The sequence below is a fragment of the Photinus pyralis genome, unplaced genomic scaffold (genome assembly GCF_008802855.1).
Source record: "Photinus pyralis isolate 1611_PpyrPB1 unplaced genomic scaffold, Ppyr1.3 Ppyr1.4_LG4, whole genome shotgun sequence".
NCBI lineage: Eukaryota > Metazoa > Arthropoda > Insecta > Coleoptera > Lampyridae > Photinus > Photinus pyralis.
Window position 1 is genome coordinate 849,672 of NW_022170511.1, and position 23,179 is coordinate 872,850.

The following is a 23,179-nucleotide window of genomic DNA, read 5'->3' on the forward strand; positions in this document are numbered from 1 at the left end:
CAGAGAGAGAGAGAGTGCCACAAGGGGGATCTCTGTCCCAGTTACGCGCATGCATAGAGCATGTTTTGAATTTATATTAATGATTCAGTTACCCAATGAGTGACAGTGACAGAAATATAAATAACAATCAAAAGTTATGGACTAGAAACCAATTACTAAAGAAAATTCAAAGTGCTGTAACTTTTGAACTAATAGCCCAATGTTGGAACTGTTTGAAATTATGGATTCTACAGGCCACATTCTATAAGAAAAATTTTTTCCGGGTCGATCTGAGACAATGTCTTTTTTCGGGGCTCAAAAAAAGGCAGTGTATAACCTTCCTTTTTTACTAAAAATCGACTGCACCAAACATTCTCGGGAAAACACTTTTTCTTATTAATATTGGTGCGAGAATCCAAAACAATTCGTACTTTTTCGATCGGACTTCTCAATCAAAAGTTATGGACTAGAAACCAATTTCGAAAGAAAATTCAAAGGGCTGTAACTTTTGAACTAGTAGCCCAATTTTGGAACTGTTTGAAATTATGGATTCTACAGGCCACATTCTATAAGAAAATTTTTTTTCCGGGTCGATCTGAGACAATTTTTTTTTCGGGGCTCAAAAAAAGGCAGTGTATAACCTTCCTTTTTTACCAAAAATCGACTGCACCAAAATTTCTCGGGAAAACACATTTTCCTATTAATTTTGGTGCGTAGAATCCAAAACAATTCGTACTTTTTCGATCGGACTTCTCAATCAAAAGTTATGGAAGAATCCAATTTCGAAAGAAACTTTTGAACTAGTAGCCCAATCTTGGAACTGTTTGAAATTATGGATTCTACGGGTCACATCCTATAAGAAAATTTTTTCCCGGGTCGATCTGAGACAATTTTTTTTTCGGAGTTCAAAAAAAGGCAGTGTACAACCTTCCTTTTTTACCAAAAATCGACTGCACCAAAATTTCTCGGGAAAACACTTTTTCTTATTAATTTTGGTGCGTAGAATCCAAAACAATTCGTACTTTTTCGATCGGACTTCTCAATCAAAAGTTATGGACTAGAAACCAATTTCGAAAGAAAATTCAAAAGGACTGTAACGTTTGAACTAGTAGCCCAATCTTGGAACTGTTTGAAATTATGGATTCTACAGGCCACATTCTATAAGAAAATTTTTTTCCGGGTCGATCTGAGACAATTTCTTTTTTCGAGGCTCAAAAAAGGCAGTGTATAACCTTCCTTTTTTTACCAAAAATCGACTGCACCAAAATTTCTCGGGAAAACACTATTTCTTATTAATTTTGGTGCGTAGAATCCAAAACAATTCGTACTTTTTCGATCGGACTTCTCAATCAAAAGTTATGGACTAGAAACCAATTTCGAAAGAAAATTCAAAAGGACTAACGTTTGAACTAGTAGCCCAATCTTGGAACTGTTTGAAATTATGGATTCTACAGGCCACATTCTATAAGAAAATTTTTTTCCCGGGTCGATCTGAGACAATTTTTTCTTCGGGCCTCAAAAAAAGGCAGTGTATAACCTTCCTTTTTTACCAAAAATCGACTGCACCAAAATTTCTCGGGAAAACACTTTTTCTTATTAATTTTGGTGCGTAGAATCCAAAACAGTTCGTACTTTTTCGATCAGACTTCTCAATCAAAAGTTATAGACTAGAAACCAATTTCGAAAGAAAATTCAAAGGGCTGTAACTTTTGAACTAGTAGCCCAATCTTGGAACTGTTTGAAATTATGGATTCTACAGGCCACATTCTATAAGAAAATTTTTTTCCCGGTCGATCTGAGACAATTTTTTTTTCGGGGCTCAAAAAAGGCAGTGTATAACCTTCCTTTTTTACCAAAAATCGACTGCACCAAAATTTCTCGGGAAAACACATTTTCTTATTAATTTTGGTGCGTAGAATCCAAAACAATTCGTACTTTTTCGATCGGACTTCTCAATCAAAAGTTATGGAAGAATCCAATTTCGAAAGAAACTTTTGAACTAGTAGCCCAATCTTGGAACTGTTTGAAATTATGGATTCTACGGGTCACATCCTATAGGAAAATTTTTTCCCGGGTCGATCTGAGACAATTTTTTTTTCGGAGTTCAAAAAAAGGCAGTGTACAACCTTCCTATTTTACCAAAAATCGACTGCACCAAAATTTCTCGGGAACACACTTTTTCTTATTAATTTTGGTGCGTAGATTCCAAAACAATTCGTACTTTTTCGATCGGACTTCTCAATCAAAAGTTATGGACTAGAAACCAATTTCGAAAGAAAATTCAAAAGGACTGTAACGTTTGTACTAGTAGCCCAATCTTGGAACTGTTTGAAATTATGGATTCTACAGGCCACATTCTATAAGAAAATTTTTTTCCGGGTCGATCTGAGACAATTTCTTTTTTCGGGGCTCAAAAAAGGCAGTGTATAACCTTCCTTTTTTACCAAAAATCGACTGCACCAAAATTTCTCGGGAAAACACTTTTTCTTATTAATTTTGGTGCGTAGAATCAAAACAATTCGTACTTTTTCGATCGGACTTCTCAATCAAAAGTTATGGACTAGAATCCAATTTCGAAAGAAACTTTTGAACTAGTAGCCCAATCTTGGAACTGTTTGAAATTATGGATTCTACAGGCCACATTCTATAAGAAAAATTTTTTCCGGGTCGATCTGAGACAATGTCTTTTTTCGGGGCTCAAAAAAAGGCAGTGTATAACCTTCCTTTTTTACTAAAAATCGACTGCACCAAACATTCTCGGGAAAACACTTTTTCTTATTAATATTGGTGCGAGAATCCAAAACAATTCGTACTTTTTCGATCGGACTTCTCAATCAAAAGTTATGGACTAGAAACCAATTTCGAAAGAAAATTCAAAAGGACTGTAACTTTTGAACTAGTAGCCCAATCTTGGAACTGTTTGAAATTATGGATTCTACGGGCCACATTCTATAAGAAAATTTTTTGAGTGTTACCAACTTTTAGTTAGTGAGAAATTCATACTTAAATTCAATCTGCATTTATAGATACCATTTACAGAGCTTATAATCTCTAATAAATGCATTAATCATCAAAATGGAAGAATTCTTTTTCGACCAACCAATTTGTAACATTTCACAATTGATCCTGATTCCTGATTGTAATTGATTTAGTCACACTAGTTAATTTATAAAATAATAATAATAAATTTATAAAAAGGCGAAGATGGTAATTTAGGAAAAAAAAACAAAAGAAGAAATAATCGCATCAGCAAAGAATACTTAATAATTATTAGTTACTCTTTGGCATCAGCTTAATTTGTTATCAAATTCTGACTCAATAAAACAGTGATTACATTTTATGACTGTGTACAACCCTTTACTGTAACGAAACATGAATATTACAATTACATGGCAATAAAGTACGAGTACCTACCTACAAGAATATTAACAACTACCCCACACACTGACCCAAAAAACTTAGCCACTACTAGAACCTGATGATAAAAGGATATCTTAACTTAAACTGACTGGGTTTCTCAGGAACAACCTCCGCATCATCCTTCTTCTTAACACTTCGTTTACTCAAACTTAGCGACGGAATCTTCTTGTTTTCTTCCTCGATTTTCGCCAAAACCTCCGCCTGCTGCACCGGATCATCGACACTATCCAAAGTGAGCGTCTCCATCGCTTGCAATTCGTCCGTCTTGTTATTGATCGCCTCCATTATCTTCGTAAAATTGGCTGCGATCTTGTCGGCTATCAGGGACATATTTTTGTTTCTCTCGTTCAGCTTGTCGGTAACCAGCGTCTGAACCGCGGGATTCATTATGCCCGCCATCGGGTTGGTCGCAAACGCCGACTTGCTCGCCATTCGGTTTTTGATCAGGTCGGATATTAGGGTCAGGTCGAAGGTGGGACTCGGGCCCATCGCTTTGGTCAGCAGCGGTACTTTTTTGGGCGCGGTTTCCGGTTGAGGATCGGTTAGGTTGGCGAAACGTTCTTGAATTTTCGTTATTATCGCCGTGAAATTTGAGTCGAGTTGGGCGTATTTGTTCATTAGCATTTGGTTGACGAAGTCGAATTTGGCGGAGACGATCGATTTTATTGCCGGTATTGTAATGTTGCTCGTGATACCGGCGACGCTATCTTTTATGGTGTTTATGCGAGTCTGGAAGTCATTTAGAGCGGTTGTGAAGTTTGATTCGATGCCGTACGGTAGTAGCAAAAGCGGCACTTTTTTATTTTCTTCGTCGATGCTGGCTTGTACTATCTCCTTGTCGACAGGATCCGTTATGTCTTCTACAGCGGAATCCTCCAACGTCTGCAAAGCTGCAATCTTTGCACGTATTAGCGCCATAGCTGTGGCCATATTGGCGCCGATCATATTTGTCTTGGCTTGAATCATTTGGTTCCTAGCCGCCATTTGGTCGAGAAGGGCATTTTGCATCGTCGGGTCTGTTGCGGCCGGCGACAGCATACCAAAAGGCACCGTTTTCATCGCCATTTTCTGCGCTATAAAATCGGGAAGTTGAGGCATGAACATGCCAGGAGCAAAGGATAACCTTGGAACTTTTTTTGCTGGTTCATCAGTTGGCTCGTCTCCGCTTTCTGTGGCCATTTCGTCTAAAAGCGACGTGAAATTGTCCTTGATTTCGTTGTATTTTGATACCAACTTGTAATTGACCAGACCCATTTTCGCCTGCAGCATTGATAACAAAAACGGGTTGGTTATATTTGCCGTGGCAAGATCGACAACCTTGGTCATGTTGGCGATTCTGTCGTTAAGCTTGTCTAAAGCTTTGGTAAAGTTGGCTTCGATCACATTCGGAAGCAGCAACGATGGGATTCGCTTGTTGTGTTCGTCGATCGTATCCAGCACGTCTTCCTTCTCGGACGCTGAGGTATCATCCACGATTTTTTTCTCGGAATCTTTTAAAGCTGCAATTTTGTTTCGCACTTCCGTTAGAGACGCAGTCAAGCTATCATCTACTGCTTTAGCTTTTTCGCCCTTATCAGAAGCTCTAACTGAGGTGTCCTTAATGCTGTACAGCGGTGGATTGTCTACCTTCTTTACCTCTGCAGTAATTTTCGCGTGCGCATCTTCTACTTTCTTTGTAAACTTTGACTTGGCATCTGCTGACTTGAGCAACGTGGGAATTTCCTGGTTGTGTTCGTTGAGCTTGTTCAGTATAATTTCCCTGAGAATAGGATCATCGACACTAGCTATCGCCTCCCACTCGGCCACCTCCAGTTCCTGAATTTTGCCACTCAATTCCTCGAGTGGAGTAGGATACTGCGCTTCTAGGACATCGTCCAGGAGAGTGGGAACCTTTTCATTTTGGGTATCAAGTTTCACGCGAACCTTCTCTTTCAACACCGGGTCGTCGACAGCGGTCAAGGTTTCAGCCTCTATGTCTTTCAGCTCGGCCATCCTCTGGTGGATGGTGTTTAAGGCCTCCGTAAGCTGAGCGTCGAGTTCTTTGCCTTTAGATTCCAACGCCTTGTTTTCCGCCTCAATTTCCTTTAGAGCTTCCTCTCTTTTCTCGGCGTCTTTAATATTGAGCAATACGAGCTTTTGGGATTTTTTAATTTCTTTAATTCTGTCGTGCACAGCGTCCAGCGCGTCGGAAAACCTGGCGGCGACGTCATCGGCATTTGATAAATAGGGAACTCTCTTATTCTCTTCTTTGATCCTACCCACCACCGCTTCTTTAACCGTGGGTTCTTGTATACTATTTACCACTGCGTCCTCGGCCTCTTTCAGCTCATCAATTTTTTTGTTATGCTTTTCCAATGGCTCTGCGAATGAATCTTGCATGAAGGGAATGTGCGAATTGATGTAATTGATTCTCTTGGAGACGAGCGACTTGACACTAGGATTCCAAATATGATCCAACTCTCTTTGCTGGGAGTCAAGGATTCGTTGACGCTTGTAATTCATGACGTCATTAAAGTGAGTGTCTTCTCGTTTCTCTTCATGTTTCGGTTCTTCGTCTGACGTGGACATGAACGGAATTCTGTCGTTTATCAAATCAATTCTGTTGGAAACTATCGATTTGACTCGTGGATCCTTAATATTGTCCAAGGCTCGTGCCTGGGAGTTAAGGATTTTCTCGCGCTTGTAGTCCATCCACGACTGCGATACTATGGGATGGGGTTTCTTCTCTTCTTTGGACGCTATAACAGCGGTTGGAGAAACGGGGTTACTCTTAGAAGATTTACCTTTAATTTCGAATCTTATTTGTAGCCTCGCAACGGCGACGTAGTCTCCATTGTATTTTTTATGTATCGTAACCGTTGTGACGTACTTTCCCGGTAAGGGAGTATCCTCTTGGGAGTAGGATACCGACCAAACGTCTACTGGGGAGTCACTTTCGTGCTAAAACCAATACAAATTAGTGCAAGTTTTCGGGCTGGAGACACTTACGCTTGCCGAATGATGAGCGAACGTGTTATCTTCCCAATCGAATCTAAAGGATCCAACTGCTGGATCTTTCTTTTCGAACAATCTAGCAATGAAGTTGATTCTGCCACCAACTACAGTAGGGCCGTCATGTTTCAACTTGATGGAGAAGTCTCTAGAGTGGGCTAGAAATTGGTGTCGCGTTAGTGCTGTATTCAGAACTAGTGCTAAGCTTACCTAGAACCGTGGCCGCCAAAACGGCGATAATGAAGACAACCTTCATCCTGTAAAATAAACATTAAGTAAAAAATAACGGTTCGCGAGGGCTCGGTGGAGGAGGAATAAATTACCCTAGGTTTGACAAAAACCAGTGGAATGTAATCCTGATCTGGTGGATTATCCTAGTTATGCGCACCAATGGTTAATTGTACTACATCATTTGGTTTTCAAAATAATCAGCATTACGTAAATTGTACATTTTCACAACTGCAATCTCTTTACTGAGATAAACGTGCTGCTAACATCGCGATTTACGTGTCATTAGATCATACTAATAGGATTGTTCTCAACGTCAACTTGTTCCGAAGAACCAGAAATATTTACAAGGCCTGTCTAATATCTAACTTCATATTTATATGTCAAAAAACCGAACCCTTTTGCAAAGACGTGTAAAGGTTCCCATTGCAGTTTTTTTAATCATACCTGGTTATCCTTATGAAGAGTGGCGCTGAGGAGTCACACAACACTAACAAATGGGTTAAATTTGTAATAAACGCAGACCGGCAATTAATTATTATTTCATTTCTATTGATACTTACACGATAATGGTTTCTTTCCACAATTAAACTTAACTTGTGCAACCACCGAGAGAAATAACACGATTATCTTCCTCGGTTAGAGCCTGACATATTAATCATAATTACGTTGATAATCTATTGAACTTTCCGTTCTTGAGCAAATAGTTAAACACTTTTTATTAACTTAGTAATTAAAATGAACCATCACCATTAAATCATTTTAATGCTCACACATGACCGAAAAATGTGTCCTAAAGGGCGAAGCTAAACTTACCTGAACTGCCTATTTATAGTGCTATCAAACCTGAACCTAAAAAAATAATTGCAGATTAGAGTTATTTGCCTTGCAGGGGCATCATGTGAGAGTTACTCATCGAAATAAACTTGCAAAATAGCTTACGAAAGGGGTCATGACTATCACTAGACTATTTTACTTCATTGGCTCGAAAAGGATTGAAAACTAAACTTTTGGTATTGCAACTTTGTAATAATGATCATGGAATTGAGCCATTTTATCTTTATAGCTTTAAAGAAGTGGGCTATAGTACAATTAGGGAGTGTATTGATCGACTAAAAAATAGCTGTAGCAAAGATCCTTATGAGATTACTGTAAAAATTGTCAAGGCAATGAAGGATGTTATACTATATCAATTGACAAAGTTAATTAATAAATGTATTATTGTGAGTGGTACGTTTCCCTCCGTATTAAAAATTTCTAAAGTCGTACCAATTTTTAAAAGAGGCTGCTTGTCTGATCCTAATAACTATAGAGCTATTTCTTTGACACCCGTGTTTAGCAAAATTTTTGAATCTGTTTTAAAACTTCAAATAGAAAGTTATTTCGAGGATCATCATATAATTAGTCAATCGCAATTTGGGTTTAGAAAAGGAAAGTCTACTGCTCTGGCTGTGAGTAATTTAGCACGAACAATTATGAAAGGATTTGAAAATAAAAAATACATTAGTTTAGCAAGTCTTGATTTTACCAAAGCATTTGACTGCGTATCACACAAAATGTTAATAGATAAACTACGAAATTATGACTTTGGAAACAAAAGTGCACAGTTAATCCACTCTTATTTATCAAATAGACAACAGTATGTAATTTACGATAATTGTGTTTCATAATTAAAGCATGGTGTGTCACATAATTTTTTTTCTGCATTTAGACACTCTAAAGGCTGAAGAAAATGTGATTTTCCTCTCTAGTGAAGAAAGTAAAAAACAATTGCTGCGCCGTTAATCTTAATAATGACATTTAAAATTAAAACATACTCGACACTTGTATCTAGATTGCCATTGTCAAACTTAATTATTGCATAAGATAATTTTTTAATTTTGATTGTAGTTTTAGAAAAAATAGTTTCCCAAAACTTAAAAAGTGTACAGGTACCAAAACAAACCACATAAGCATTATAGTATCTCCAAACCATTGCTAGTAATTAAATTTACGTTAGATAACAAATAGATATTTAATAAATTAACGTACATTATAAGATAGGAGTGTCACTAGATTGGTAATGGGGAAATAATAGCACAGATCACACGTATAAAAGTACCACCTGTCTTAATAATGGTATTCAGTTGATCCCAAGCAACAGAAGTAAAAAATGAAAGCCGCATTTCTGGTAAGATCATCTTTATTAACGTAATTTCAATTTCCCTTTCTAGATTACCTTTATATTGGCTATTTTCGCTTTGGCCGTAGCGAATCCATCACCAAATCCTAACCCAATGCCTAGACCAAGACCTCAATACTGGAACTACGGTTATGGAATGGGAATGCCATACTACGGTTTAGGTATATACTCACTAATGACATCTAAGGACGTAGGTAATTCGCTTTCTTTGTAGGTTATGGTCATGGATACTACTTCTAACCGAAACTGTCATACGTTATATAATCTTTGCACCCTAATAAACCAGGTTTAAATAATTCAGCGTTTGTATTATTAATAAATTACACAATTAATAGTATGCAATCAATTCTTCACCCTAGGAAACCAACTATGAAGTATCCCTCGACCCAATCATCCAGCAACTACTCTAAAAGGTAGAGCTAGGACATACTATGTCGTTACATAAGTTAATCGTCTCACAAATAGTACATTAAGTGTATAATCATTTACTTCATTTAATTGCAAATAGTCTAGTAGCAATCTAGATCCAATGGAGCCGGACAAGAGTACAACTTTTAATTTTTCCTCAAAAATTAATCAAACGGTGATGGAAACTCCTCTGAAGAAGGTAATCGTTGTCTTCCTTACGAAAGACCATGTGCCCGGAAGTATTTTTGCTCGAACTTCAGTAGGCGCTATTTTTGAGTGTCGTCTCCTTCACTCACATATTTTGTCTGGAGTATTTTGAATCTTGTAAATCTGTACTTTTTGGGTACTTTGAACCAATTAAAATCTCAAAATTATCTCGAAATTTTCAAATACTCTCAGGGAATTCGAGACAAAAGCGAGATTAGTGAAAAGAGTTTACAATGCTTGAAAGGCACAGCTCGCTTGTCCTAAGCGTATTTGAAAATGTATAACGTGAGGTTAGTTCGGCGCTGTAAAACTCAAACCCCGCCGCATAAACGGCCAGCTAGCTCAGATTCTTAATTAAAAGAAGGGCTCGAGATGAGAATCTTCCACAGCGGTTTGTTCGTTTGGGCAGATTCTTAATTAAAAGAAGGGCTCGAGATGAGAATCTTCCACAGCGGTTTGTTCGTTTGGGCATATAACATAAGTTTTTGATCTTTGGTAGTTACTAGAAATGATTAGTTGAGCGCCACCCAATTTTGCACAAATTCTGACCTCTCCTGTATAGAAATTGGGAAAACACAAGAGAGCCAAATAATAAATTCACTACGAGCAATTCTGATTTATTAATCCTGGCAAAACGGTGCAGGATCGGCAAATAAAATGTATCTTCAATACGACAATAACAAATACTTTAAATGACAAAAATAATCCCCAAATAAATTCATGAACACTTCCCTAATAATTACGTTACCAGACCCCTACAACAATGATCGAGCAAAAATGTAGTTAAAATTTCAATGGATTCAAAGATTGAATTAAGTTAGCCCGAATAACAACTCATATAGGCAACACTGGGTACAAGTAAATTAAAAATCTTACCTTGAATAACACATACGCTGTCTTCTCCGAAAAAGAGCTCTCCTTCGAAGTTCCAGTTCTGTAACACAAAAACAAACCCCAAGCTACAACGCTCGGAACGATTATATGAGCCGGAAGGGCCAAAAATAGCTTACTCGTAGCCGGCTCGTTTACCCATACGTTAAATACAGGTGCGTTGCTCTTGAAGAGAGCCACGACCTCAAACACTAGACGTGAACAAAATACAAAGCTCCAATCATAAATCGTCGGAAGGTTACACTAGATTAACGGTATTGAAGCAAATAAAAAAGGTTGTGTAAAAGATCGTATCTTCCGAAAATTCCACAATCAGCTGGTCGCTCCCGGTATCGTTTAGGTGTCAGCGCTTATCTACTCGGTGGTACGCCGGATAGCTGCCGGCAATCAACAGGTGTTCGTACTCCGGAATATTCGCAAGATGCAAATTCATTTACTATCCCAAAATTATGCCAGGTCAATGTCCTCCGCACACAAGAATGTGCAAGGATATACTATAAACTATACCATACAAGGATTCGTCTGTACAAGGATTGACCGGTACAAGAATTCATCTACTACATGGACCCCCTAAAAGTAATGAAGATGTAACACTCCCTTAACGAGATTTTTAATAACATACCTGAAATCGTCAGGAGGGTAATGAAAAATACTTAAATCAATGAAATATGGAAATTATCCAACCTCAAATTGTGAATCTGAAAGAATTTTAGATAACATAACGTAAAAGAAAGCCAACGCCATTTCACTTACATGTAGGTAGGGCGATGAACTTCAACCAGATATAGCCTCGCAATGGAGAAAACGGCTTCTGAGTTACACTACTCGACAACGCCAATGAAAAGGTAAAATTGCCAGAGATTTCACGTGAATGATGGCAAATATTACCCACTGGTTTAAGAAGAATTCACAATGCCACGCTCTACAACAAGTACAACCTCGTTGGCTTTAAAACGGAAATGAAGTGAAAAAATAACGCGATTCTGCGCGAGGAAAGAAACACGCGTACAAGTGACGCCATCTCACCTATATCCTACCTAACCTAGCAAGCGGTAATTTTTGAAATTTGAATATGAATAAACTAAACTGTTACAAATGTTCTAATGGGCTATTATACATTGAAAAGGGTGAAAATTCGGTGTTAAAATGGACCTTTGAATGGAATAATAAAGCAAACGATGACGTAAGTTGGCGAACTAATAATTTACTTAAAGTATTCTGTGGCGGTCGTTTCGGGAGAATCCCATCATCGGGCCCAACGTCAAATTCGTTCATGAAATGGGTTGTTCTTACCATCTAAATACAGCTGGATTGATGTACTATACCGATGTTCCAGGTGGTACAAACGTTACAGACGTTACGGATGTTACAGACCGTACAGTCGATACAGATGGTTTTTTCAAGAAAAATGAACCTGAAAATTGGCTGATATTGAATCCTTCTGGTAATGGCTATTACTTCAAGTGGAAAATTTTTCTTGACTACAAAATAATGGGCTCGATTTCGATGTTTCTTTTCCTTGTAAGTGAAAATATACGTCGAAGGATATGCTTTGCGTACAGACAGCTTCATGAACTTTATTACTGTTCAGAGCTGAGCAGAATACTTTCAAAAAGTATTTGAATACTAAATAGTAAATAGTTTACACAAATCAAAGGTATTTAAATACTTTTACGTCCAGCACAAGCGAATACTAGATACAGATACATTGAAAAGTATTCAAATACTTTAAAATGTATTCGAATACTTTCAAAAGTGTTCTAATACTATCAAAGGCATTCGAATACTATAAAAAGTATTCGAATATAGTAAAAAGTATTCAAATACTTGTCACTCAAATACATAAAAAATTTAAAATAGTATACTAGATAAAATGCTTAATACTACTTAAAAAATCAAGTTATACTTTGTATGGGGTTAGCTTTTTTTATATTTCTATTGTTATATACAAATTTAAGGGGAGTAAAAGCGTATTATTATTATTATATTATTATATAGGAGGTACCTACCAGGACCTTTCTTATACCAGTTATATCCTTAAGAATACGCGTACCAGTTTTTAAAGCGTCGTGCACATGATACGTACGCCTTTCTGAAATTAATCCTAGCGATTTTGGAACAGATCCATTTTTGACCATCTGTTTGACCGTGTGCATGATAACTTGTTTAAAAACGTGCGATCGCTTTGAAAATTGGTACACATGGTCTCAAGGATATAAGAAAGGTCCCTATTGTTTTTAAGTTACGTAGACTATCGAGTTCGGTATTCAGATGTATCGGATTTTTATATTTGATTTTATGACAATGGAAACTTTCCCTAAACATTTCTAAAATGTTCTCAAATATTTGAATAACTTAAAAGTACTGCCTTTTTTTGAGGCCGGAAAAAAAATTGTCTGAGATCGACCGGGAAAAAACATTTTCTTATAGAATTTGGCCCGTAGAATCCATAATTTCATACAGTTCCAAGATTGTGCTACTAGATCAAAAGTTACAGCCCTTTTAAATTTTCTTTCGAAATTGGTTTCTAGTCCATAACTTTTGACTGAGAAGTCTAATCGAAAAAGTACGAATCGTCTGGATTCTAAGCATCAAAATTAATAAGCAAAACTGTTTTCCCGAGAAATTTTGGAGTAGTCGATTTTTGGTAAAAAAAAGGAAGCTTAAGTATTCAAATACTATGCGAAGTATTCGAATACTTTACGAAGTATCCAAATACTAAATATTTCCATAAAAGTATTTAATTACAAAGTATTTGAATACTTTAAAGGATTTGAATACTAAAAAGTATTTACAAAATCGAATACTGCCCAGGTCTGTTACTGTTTAATATAATTGTAAAAAAATATCAGTAAGCATCAATTTGTGGTTATAATTACGTCTCTAACAATGAGACCGTTTGAAATAAGTTTATCGTAACACTGTCGCTTATTAAATCTCTCACGGTTTAGTTAATTCGCCATGAATCCGACGACGTATTTCTTTATCGCGATATAAAAAATGCGTTCGATCGCAGCACTTTTATTTTTGTATTCATTGTGTGACATTGAAGGATTTTGAGTTAGTCTTAAGATTTGCGATTGCGATCTCTCTCCCTGTTAAAATTGTCCACTCTAAATGATCCCGTCTTTAATTACCGAGTACATTTTTTAATGCACACAATGGTGGATTAACTTGTAATGACGACGTTTAAATGTTTATTTGGTTAGTGCTCTTATTTCAAAATAAGGTGAATAAAAAATTTCCACGATGAGCTTATCTTCATGATTAATTAAAGGTAAAGGTTTAGGTAGGATTGTTTAATGTTTATAGTCACAGAATTAGCCCTGCGTCGGGCGCAATGCATCTCACAGATTATTAGCTGACACATTTGCTCATATTTCGGTGGAAAAACGGCAGTGGGACTTGGGCTGTAATCTATCTTCTTTTCACGCGTTCCTGGCAGAAACGAACAAAATACGCCTATAGACGCATTGGCAACCACTGCCTAGAAATGACACATATTTCGTTGACTCCAATCATCCATATAAATTCTTCGTAAATTTTAATCTCAATTACCAAACTCCTTATCTTTGCAAGGCTGTATTTCCAGTACTATACAACTCAAAGTATAGCACACTTAGTCTATCGTAATGAAGTGTGGTTCATTTTTGGGGAAGAATTTTAAATTTTGGTCTTGTCCGGATCTATCTGCAGTTTTGGATTTATATGTGGACTTTAATAAAATGCTGGATTTCTGCTATTTGAAGTTAAATTAAGTAAATGGCTATACACTAGTTGCACTTTTTATGAGACGATTGTAGCTCAAACAGTAGTGGAATTGGAAGGCAGTACAATAGTGTTGTATTATTCAGATCGTCCCAAAAACCAAGTACCCCTCATATCCCTTAATCAAGCACTACCTATGTTTATACAGTCACACAGCACCTTTTTTCCACATGTAACAAATGACACGAAAAGGAAATCTTATAAATCAATACCCACACCTTATTTAAGAGTAACCAGTCATGTAATAAATGACAATAGATTTTTAAAGACGTACGGCGTTGCTAAATAATTTGGTCGAGAGGTACTTCATACTTAGTTGGTTTTTTTTTTCAGAATGAAGCATTCATGCATACTTCTATTTCTGTAATTTATTAATAACATAAACGCTAAATTGTTTAAACCTGATTTATTTGTGGTGCAAAGATTATACAAAATGACAGTTTCGATTAGAAGTAGTATCCATGACCATAACCTACAAAGAAAGCGAATTACCTACGTCCTTAGATGTCATTAGTGAATCTATACCTAAACCGTAGTATGGCATTCCCATTCCGTAACCGTAGTTCCAATATTGGGGTTTTGCTCTAGGCATTGGGTTCGGATTTGGTGATGGATTAGCTACGGCCAAACCGAAAATAGCCAATACAAAGGTAATCTAGAAAGGGATATTGATATTACGTTAATAAAGATGATCTTACCAGAAATGCGGCTTTCATTTTTACTTCTGTTGCTTGGGATCAACTGAATACCTTTATTAAGACAGGTGGTCCTTTTATACGTGTGAACTGTGCTATTATTTCCATATTACAAATCAAGTTACACTCCTATATCTTTCAATTTACGTTAATGTGTCTAATATCTGTTTATCTAACGTAAACTTAATTACCTATACCAACATCGGTTTGAAGATACCACTATAATGCATGCGTAAGTTGTTTTGCTATGGATTCTTTCGTTGTTTACCGGGATGGTCTTAGAACCAAGAGTTACAGAGGAAAATAATTTATTCTTGTACTCTGTTTGAATGGGTAATTATTTTTTTAACTCTTTCTTGGTGTGTTGTAGTGCCGCTATTATGGGAAATGGGAATTATAAAAAAAATATGTACAAAATGAATAGGTCTTTACATATTTAAATTAATATAGGTTGCTGTATTTTCTATACAAAAGAATGTGCCAAATTCTTGACAGAATATCTTCCTAGCTCAATCCAAAAATAGCGCTTTTAGAAGAGAGTGTACAAAAAATGATAAGTGTAGGGAAACATGTTTCCCGCGAAAGCTTATTATTTTCAGATGCAGAATAAGAATATTCAATACAAAGTATATAATTTGAAATAATTAAGTGGAGGAGTTATGTGAAATGTGTAATGGGCCTCTCCATATGAAGAAGATTTTAGTAATGATTTATCCCTGCTAGTTTCCGCAATAATCGACAGCTCGCATATAAATTAATTAAATATCATTGATTGAAATATAAGATTACCGGAACTGGTAGTCCAAAAGAAATGACCCCATACACTCTCGGCTACACCCCAATTCGTCTCGTGTATGCAGTTAAACCCCCATAAATCATTCCTAAAACTGGTATATATTCTATGCAAAAAATGCTTACTTGAAAACTATCGTAACCGTAAAGGTAGTAACGAATATAACCCGCATTTATTTTTGTTTATTCAGAATTCCATTGGTATACTTGTACAAAAACGAAGTTTACCCCTTAAATTAATAATTCTAAGTAGATCGCGGTAGTTGATAATTTTTCATGATACGCTGATTCCTAAATACTCAATGTTGTTGTGACTTATGGCGCTTTTTTTAACTTTTGTTTGTGTTTACTAATAATTCACGGTGCTAAAAACTCATATATTAAACAAATCTTTTCACAGTATTATATCCTTTATGCTTAATGTACACTGCCAAAGTTTTATCGAAATCAAAATAACCGTTTTACTGAAAGAAATATTTTTATTCTTTACCTTTACCACTTTTTTTCTAAATTTTTTTGGTATAAAACCTAGCATAATTTTTGTAGGTTATACCGTTGAGTGAAAAGTAATGTTATGCACAGAAAAATAAGGTCTGTCGAATAACTTAATAAAAAATGTACTCGTAAGTTGCTATTTGAAAAAAAAAGTTCCGTAAGTACAATATACTTATCCAAAATTTGCTCTCTTGCACGTTACTATTATATAAGTGTCAGCTCTTATTCTTTTTTCGTTTACCATAAAATGACATTCTTATGGATCAATTTAGATTAATTACCAAATATCTCTTCGTTGTCTAAACCTACATTTAATTACCATCTGTGATATGGGATATCATAACCGTTGTAAGTACTTAATTAGTTAATTAGCCCTCATTTTATTCTTAATTGGCAGTTATCCATAATTTACAAAAGGACTCAGATAATATACCTCTGAGTGCCATAAAAATTTTGTGTGATTTAATTACTTAGGTATCTTTGTGGCTAATTATGCAAGTTTGGAGCACTGAAAAATAGAACAAATATAGAAATCGGCTAGTTAGCACCTGAATGGGTAGGTAATCCCTATTCATATGGCCCCAGTGATTGACTCCAAATATTTTCACTTCCATGGAGCTTAGCAGAGTCGAAATGAATGTGGTCCAGTCATTGGCAATCAACGTTTGTGTAGACATCCCCCCCCCCCCCCGTGGGGAACTTTGAGAGGAAGGGTCAAAGGAAATATGTGCAAATTTTCATAGCGTCACTCAAACGTGGGAAATTTATCTCAATTTAGGACCTAAGCACTCAGATCAGATAGAGACCAACCTACCTTTTCAGCCATTACTTAATCTCGTGAAATACGTTTTCCCAAACAGAAAAAAATTTCTTGATTCCTGGAACACAATGGACCATTTTCTCATTTAATAGCAAGGCATTCTACGTTTTTCAATTTTTCCCTTCTCGTGGTGGAGCATCATTTTTAACCAATTCTACTACCATCCTCTTGCAATGCACATTTCTTGCTACCAGAGCAATCGCCACGAGCCAATTTTTTAAAATTTGCTTCCGTGCCCAGTTGATCACTTATATTGTGTTTGAATTTTTCTTTAAATAGTATTAATTTTTATTAACCCTTAAACGTAAAATGACTCAGGTCGAAAACAATTGCTTTAGATATTTGACTCTCAACACAACATGTTGGACTTTTAACACAACATGTAAGGAGTGGATGTACATAAATAATTGCGGCCTACACCCGACTGGACTCCCTGAATAGTGAATGAGTTAAAAAATTAAACAAACGAGCTTCTGAGAATGGCATTGCGTATTATGTGGCTAAAGCTATGCTCATTTCGAATTTCATCGTAATCGGTTTATTCGTTTTCGTGATATCGTGCTAGCGGACAGACGAACAGACATTGCAAAATTAACCCTAGTTTACTGGCCACTAAAACTTTCAAGTTTACGGGCGTGGGGTTGAACGAACCCCAGATAGGAAAGACTAAACCTGAAAGGTATTCTAGCTCCCAGGCCAAAATATTGAAATAAAAAAAACTAATGGACATTGAAAGTTGCTGTGGGGTGCGATCCACCCCAGACCTGTAAACTTGAAAGTTTTTCTAAAAGTAGTGGTAAAATAAAAACTCAAATCCTAAGAACGCCAAAAACGCCAAAAACGATAGAAAAGACTAAACTTGGAAGGTACTCGAGCTCCCAACCCAAAATATTGAAAGAAAAAAAACTTATGGACATTGAAAGTGGCTGTGGGGTGCGATCCACCCCAGACCTGTAAATTAGGGTTAAGAACACGCTAGGAGCTATACGGAGTAGGTAACGTATGTAACGCTCTACCGAAACTGTCCGGGTCGCACGCTCAAATTACATACTCTACTGCAAATTTGGTATTGGTTGCTTGGGCGTCAAAGGTAGGATATGGGGTTGGCCCATCAAAGATGATTTATGAGGTATGCAAGAAAGAACAAAACAACAATTAGAAAACAAAGTTTATTTCCGGTGAAAAACGAGGTAATATTTTCGCTTAGAAGTAATATCCATACCCTACAATAAATACGGATTACCTACATTATCAGTTCCTAACATTTCATGAAGTGGTATTACCTAATCCATAGTAAGGCATTCCAATTCCGTAACCGTAATTCCAGTATTGAGGTCTTGGTTTGGGCATTGGGTTCGGATTTGCCGATGGATTAGCCGCGGCTAAAGCGAAGAGAGCCAATACCAAAGTGATCTGCAATTCCATAGTAAGGTATATTAAAATAAAGGTATTAAAACCAATTTTACCAAAAATGCAGCGTTCATGTTGACTTTTGTTGCTAATAATCAACTGAATACTTTTGCTCAGACACCTCGTCATTATATAGGTAGATGCTAAGTGTGTATTGATTACCTATTTTATCAATGGAGAATGGGATTTCTATCTTTCAATGTTAGCATAATTTATTTCTTATCTAACGTAAATTTAATTACCAATTATTGAAATGGTGGTATAGAGATACCGTAACGATATTGGTTTTTAAAAGATGTATGATTGATACATTTGCTTACTACTGATATTCTTTTAATCAATGTTAACCTTCCATATTTCAGAGTTAGAAAATAATCCGCTGGATATAGACATTAGACAACACTAGTTGATGCCTTTGTTTGATGTGTTATATCCGACTTCCCGCGCAGCTATTAATAGTTAGGTACTTTTCTGGGCCTAAATGATGGAAATAATTACTACAATCGATTAAATGATACCCCTTTCTCAGTCCAAACCCAGACCAAACCCACGATCAGCAACAGAGGTAAAATATATTATTGATACTCCCCAAACAATGAGAAGTTTCATTTTTACAAAACTTCCCCGCTAATTTTTAGGAGCGCGGTTGGTTGGATGTGGGTTCCTTTGCTTGTGGATTCGCTGGGTAGGAGGTTTCTACCTGCAGCCTAAAGCCCGTAAGGGTAGGCGGGCGGAGTTTCTCTCCACAAGTTTAACTGTAGGTAGCTACCTGAAGCAATACAGAAAAAAATCAATTAAAATGACAGCAATTTAGCTGATGAACGACCACTGAAAACCATAGTTTCTAAGAATAACAAAACGTAGCTTATCAGAAAAAAGTTCATGCGGTAATTCTGAATGATCACGGTGACATTGAATTCCTGTGAAGCGAATAAACAACTTCTCTACCCAAAAATAAGATTAAATAGCCGTTTTGATCCTGTAGGTGCAAAAAATAATTAAATATCTATAGATTTAAGCAGATTTAAGCATGTATTTTTTTATAAACGACAATAAACTGTGTGGATTTAGATTCTGGACGTGCCTCGTAATAATTAAGCAGCATTAATTTACGTTGGGGCTACTTTGACATATTTTACAGAGTTTTGATGACATAACTTTCTTTAGTTATCCGAATAAACAAATTCCTTTGTCTCTCTAAACCAACTGCTACCTTGGCATCATTTGATATAAAAAAAATAATTATTTGCAGTCAAATAATAATAATAATAATAATAATAATCTTTATTCCAACCTAGATACAAAACTGCAAACACAACAAAAAATTAAAAATTATATAAAGTATAAATTAAAGCAGTGTGAAAATAAACGAAAACTTACCTTAAAGATAATGTACTAGGTAAAATAATACTACACCAGTAAGAGTAATGAGAATAAAATTACTCTGAACACTGGGAGGAAAAGCAAATCCCAAGATCATGCTACAAACGCCATACACACGTACAGACATCTAAATAGAGATCAACAGATATAACTATTAAACTTTAATGAACATATTTTCAGCTAAATAAAATGTACCTACGCAACGTATCGCTAGTGAAGCATTGGTGGAAATGAAGATGTATAACATAAACCAAGCAAAATTAATCAAACTGTAAAATTAACTTAAAATAAGATAGAGATAACATGTTTTCCAACTCAGTAGTCGTTAAAAAAATAATTACACAATTTTGGTCCGAGGAACAAGAATGTTTTTTGAAAAAACGATTTAGTGACTTTAGGTAGACGCAGCAGTTTCTTAGAATATTGTCGAGTATTGTGAATTCCAGTCCCCAGATCAACTGTTATTCCAAAGCCACTACTCATCTGATAAAATAGATCAAGAACTTTGAATACATATAGATAACGTAGATAACGAAGGGGTAGCACACGAAGAGAAAGAAATAAGGGAAAGGAAGAAAAATACCTGCTTTTACCGTAAATCAATCTTATGTAACGTTTCTGCAGTATTTGAATACATCTAAGATAGGAGATATACGTACCACCCCAAAAGGCTATGCCATAAGATAATTTAGAGTGAACAAGCGCAAAATATACTTGCTTCAGTATTGCTACGCCACAAACAGATTTTAAATGGTAAAATGTCCTGAGTGAGATTAGTAAAAGTTGTTTTATCCTCTGTATATGACTCTTCCATGTTAATCCACTATCAAGGCAAACACCTAAGTATTTAATAGAATTTGTTACTTTTAGTCTAGGACAGTGACACTTAGTACTACTTAAGCAAGATATATTATGAAAGATAAGTGGGTTAAGAAAATTTGCACTGTTGTCAATCCCAAAATTAATAACCATTGTTTTCTCGGTGTTTAGAGATAACCGATTGTATGTAAACCACAATTGGAGCTTCCTAACGTCCGATTGAATTGTTTTATGCAGTTCTTCGATATTATTATTTGAGTATACAAAAGCAGTATCATCCGCAAAAGCTGTAACAGAACCTTCGAGTTTACCAGAGAGAAGGTCGTTAGCAAAGATCAGAAATAGGATCGGGCCCAGGACAGAGCCTTGAGGCACCCCCACTTTAATCAAATGCTCAGAACTATTCGATTGTCCGATTTTAACGTATTGCTTCCTGTTTGATAAATAGCTGCGAAACCATTGCAGTGGAATGCCTCTAATCCCAATCCGTTCAAGTTTCTCCAACAAGAGTGTATGATCCACGGTGTCAAATGCTTTGCGAATGTCGAGGAAAACTCCATTGACACTATGCCCAAGGTTTAGGTTTTCATAGATTTCTTTCAAGAAATTACAGAGTGCCATTTCTGTGTTACGACCTTTCCTAAAACCAAATTGCGCCCTATGTAGAAAATTACTCATAGATAAGAAAGTTAAAAGTCGTTTCTTAACTATTTTCTCAAGAATTTTAGAGAGAGTGCTCAACAAAGAAATAGATAATTATGTTGGTGACAAAGTGGCCCTATGCTCGGTGCTATTTTGTACGGGAGACTAAATTAGAACGATTTAAGGGCTTGTTTGGCACCAGAAATTTTTGTTGCTATTTCGTAATATATGTTAGGGGTAAAACATTAATAAATACCGCTGTTTAGCAAACAGGGGTTTATTTATTAGCGTCTAAAATATAGTAAAAGCATTGAATAATAAATCTATTATTCAATGGTAAAAGTAAATAAAAAGTAACTGAATAGCAGGTGCAAAACTTCCGCCCCAGTTTGATTCTCTGAATTTTCTAGTGGAATGGCGACTGCCTGGTTTTCTGGTCAGTTTCTTGCATCTCATCTTTTATGATGCATTCTATATTGATTAAAGCCCCTATATTTTCTCATAAATGGTTCTTTTGTTAACACAGAGTTTGTAAAAGATGAAACCTATACATTCTATTTATCTTAACATTAAAGGGATCTAAAACGCTTCATTACGGTTCAGATCGACAACCAAGACCCCATCAGAAATCGTATACCTCCTAAATCTAAGCTGGTTGTTTTATTTCTTTGGCATAAAAGATGGGGGATGTGAAAAACGAGACAAATGTACGAAAACATAATTTATTTCCCGCATAAAGATATTATCAACTGATGTCTTGGTTTAGAAGTAATATCCATAACCTAATCCATGACCATAGTAAGGCATTCCAATTCCGTAACCGTAGTTCCAGTATTGAGGTCTTGGTTGAGGCATTGGGTTAGGACTTGGTGACGGATTGGCGACGGCCAAAGCAAAGATAGCCAATACAAAGGTAATCTGCGAAAAAAATATTAAAATTAACATATAAGAAAGGGGAGCTTACCAAAAATGCAGCGTTCATTTTTACTTCTGTTGCCTGGGATCAACTGAATGCCTATACTTGAGCACTTTTCCTTTATATAGGTGCAAAATGTATTATTTTCCTATTATCGACCAAACGACACTTTTATCTCTTAGTTTATGCTTGTTTATCTTTGTCTAACGCAAATTTAATTACCAACCGTGGAGATACCCATAATACGTGTACGTATACGGTTTTCTTTAATTTGCCATACCATTTGCAGAAACCAGTGCGGTTAGAACAAGGATCAAATGAGACCGGCCGGCAGTGAGATCGTTGATATTTTTACTAAGCGCACTGTTGCGTTTTTGGAGACAAATACGTAGGTACCCTACACAATGCAGGTTTGGTAACATTCTTTGAAATTTTATTTGGTTGTTATAACAGTGGAAACTTTGGAAGTTGTCATTTTCTCATACTTTCCCATCAATCAGGATAATTTAAATTGAAAATTTCGGATAAAGGAACTAGTCTAAAGTTTTAGAGCCATGGTTTCATGCGAGCACCGATAAAAATCCCTCAATGGTTTATGTAGCTTCTTCTTCAATAAATATAAATTCAGACATTTTCTACACGCATTTTTATCTGTATTTCTATTTTTTTACTTAAATAACTAAAGAACGTTTATGGGATGTCCAGTGGTGTAGTGGGGCGGGAACGCTTGGAAACAGCGTTTCCACTCTAATTTTTTTAAGAATATCATCCTTTTATTGCAACCAATTTCACATTATGAAATGAAAATTAAAAGCAATGTATCCACTGCAATTTTTGATTACATACTCTCTTTAAGATCGTTGAGAATTTCGAACACCACCTTATAAAGTGGGGGGGAGGGGGAGGCAATTCTTCTAAACGAGGCTGCGGAGCTGTTTTCTAATTTCGTCCATAATTTAATTTTGCGCCATGAACGGGGGAGGAGGCATTAGTCTATCCAAAACCCTTACGGTAAATGCAGAAGACAAAAGTTGTCCCAATGTGAATAATGCACCTAAAAAAGTGTTTCAAACAATACATTTTGCAATCGAATTGCTTGTTTCAATAGAAATAGGAATTCCAAAATTTTTGTT

General features: G+C 36.1%; 1 protein-coding gene and 3 long non-coding RNA genes across 7 annotated transcripts; 1 reads left to right on the forward strand and 3 right to left on the reverse strand.

Moving 5' to 3' along the window:
* Nucleotides 1-3,309: 3,309 nt before the first annotated feature.
* On the reverse strand, nucleotides 3,310-7,540 carry LOC116168029. Of its 4 annotated transcripts, XM_031483674.1 has the most exons (6): nucleotides 7,182-7,298; nucleotides 7,066-7,108; nucleotides 6,601-6,647; nucleotides 6,388-6,548; nucleotides 6,183-6,339; nucleotides 3,310-6,137 (listed from the first exon to the last, which is right to left on the reverse strand). In XM_031483674.1, exons 3-6 carry the CDS (start codon nucleotides 6,644-6,646, stop codon nucleotides 3,448-3,450), a joined length of 3,054 nt encoding a protein of 1,017 aa, XP_031339534.1. In that variant the 5' UTR covers nucleotide 6,647; nucleotides 7,066-7,108; nucleotides 7,182-7,298; the 3' UTR covers nucleotides 3,310-3,447. The 4 variants fall into 4 exon arrangements, with proteins under 4 accessions (XP_031339534.1, XP_031339536.1, XP_031339535.1 ...); XM_031483676.1 differs by lacking the exons at nucleotides 7,066-7,108; nucleotides 7,182-7,298 and adding an exon at nucleotides 7,435-7,540; XM_031483675.1 differs by lacking the exon at nucleotides 7,066-7,108 and having other exon boundaries at nucleotides 7,182-7,294.
* Nucleotides 7,541-8,505: 965 nt separating this feature from the next.
* Nucleotides 8,506-9,093, forward strand: LOC116167649. Its single transcript, XR_004144593.1, has 3 exons — nucleotides 8,506-8,788; nucleotides 8,832-8,961; nucleotides 9,015-9,093. It is a non-coding gene; the product is annotated as an uncharacterized LOC116167649 (long non-coding RNA).
* An 8,937-nt stretch (nucleotides 9,094-18,030) lies between these two features.
* LOC116168139 lies at nucleotides 18,031-18,415 on the reverse strand. The gene is made up of 3 exons (XR_004144715.1): nucleotides 18,343-18,415; nucleotides 18,160-18,289; nucleotides 18,031-18,099 (listed from the first exon to the last, which is right to left on the reverse strand). It is a non-coding gene; the product is annotated as an uncharacterized LOC116168139 (long non-coding RNA).
* A 3,421-nt stretch (nucleotides 18,416-21,836) lies between these two features.
* LOC116167742 lies at nucleotides 21,837-22,132 on the reverse strand. The gene is made up of 2 exons (XR_004144630.1): nucleotides 22,095-22,132; nucleotides 21,837-22,048 (listed from the first exon to the last, which is right to left on the reverse strand). It is a non-coding gene; the product is annotated as an uncharacterized LOC116167742 (long non-coding RNA).
* Nucleotides 22,133-23,179: the final 1,047 nt, after the last annotated feature.

Excerpts from the sequence above, each read along its gene's own strand:
- LOC116168029 (XM_031483676.1), bottom strand. The coding sequence starts at position 6,646 with ATGAAGGTTGTCTTCATTATCGCCGTTTTGGCGGCCACGGTTCTAG. Across the intron at positions 6,549-6,600 it reads TTTGGCGGCCACGGTTCTAG|CCCACTCTAGAGACTTCTCC; the intron begins GTAAGCTTAGCA and ends ACCAATTTCTAG. Across the intron at positions 6,340-6,387 it reads TCGCTCATCATTCGGCAAGC|CACGAAAGTGACTCCCCAGT; the intron begins GTAAGTGTCTCC and ends TATTGGTTTTAG.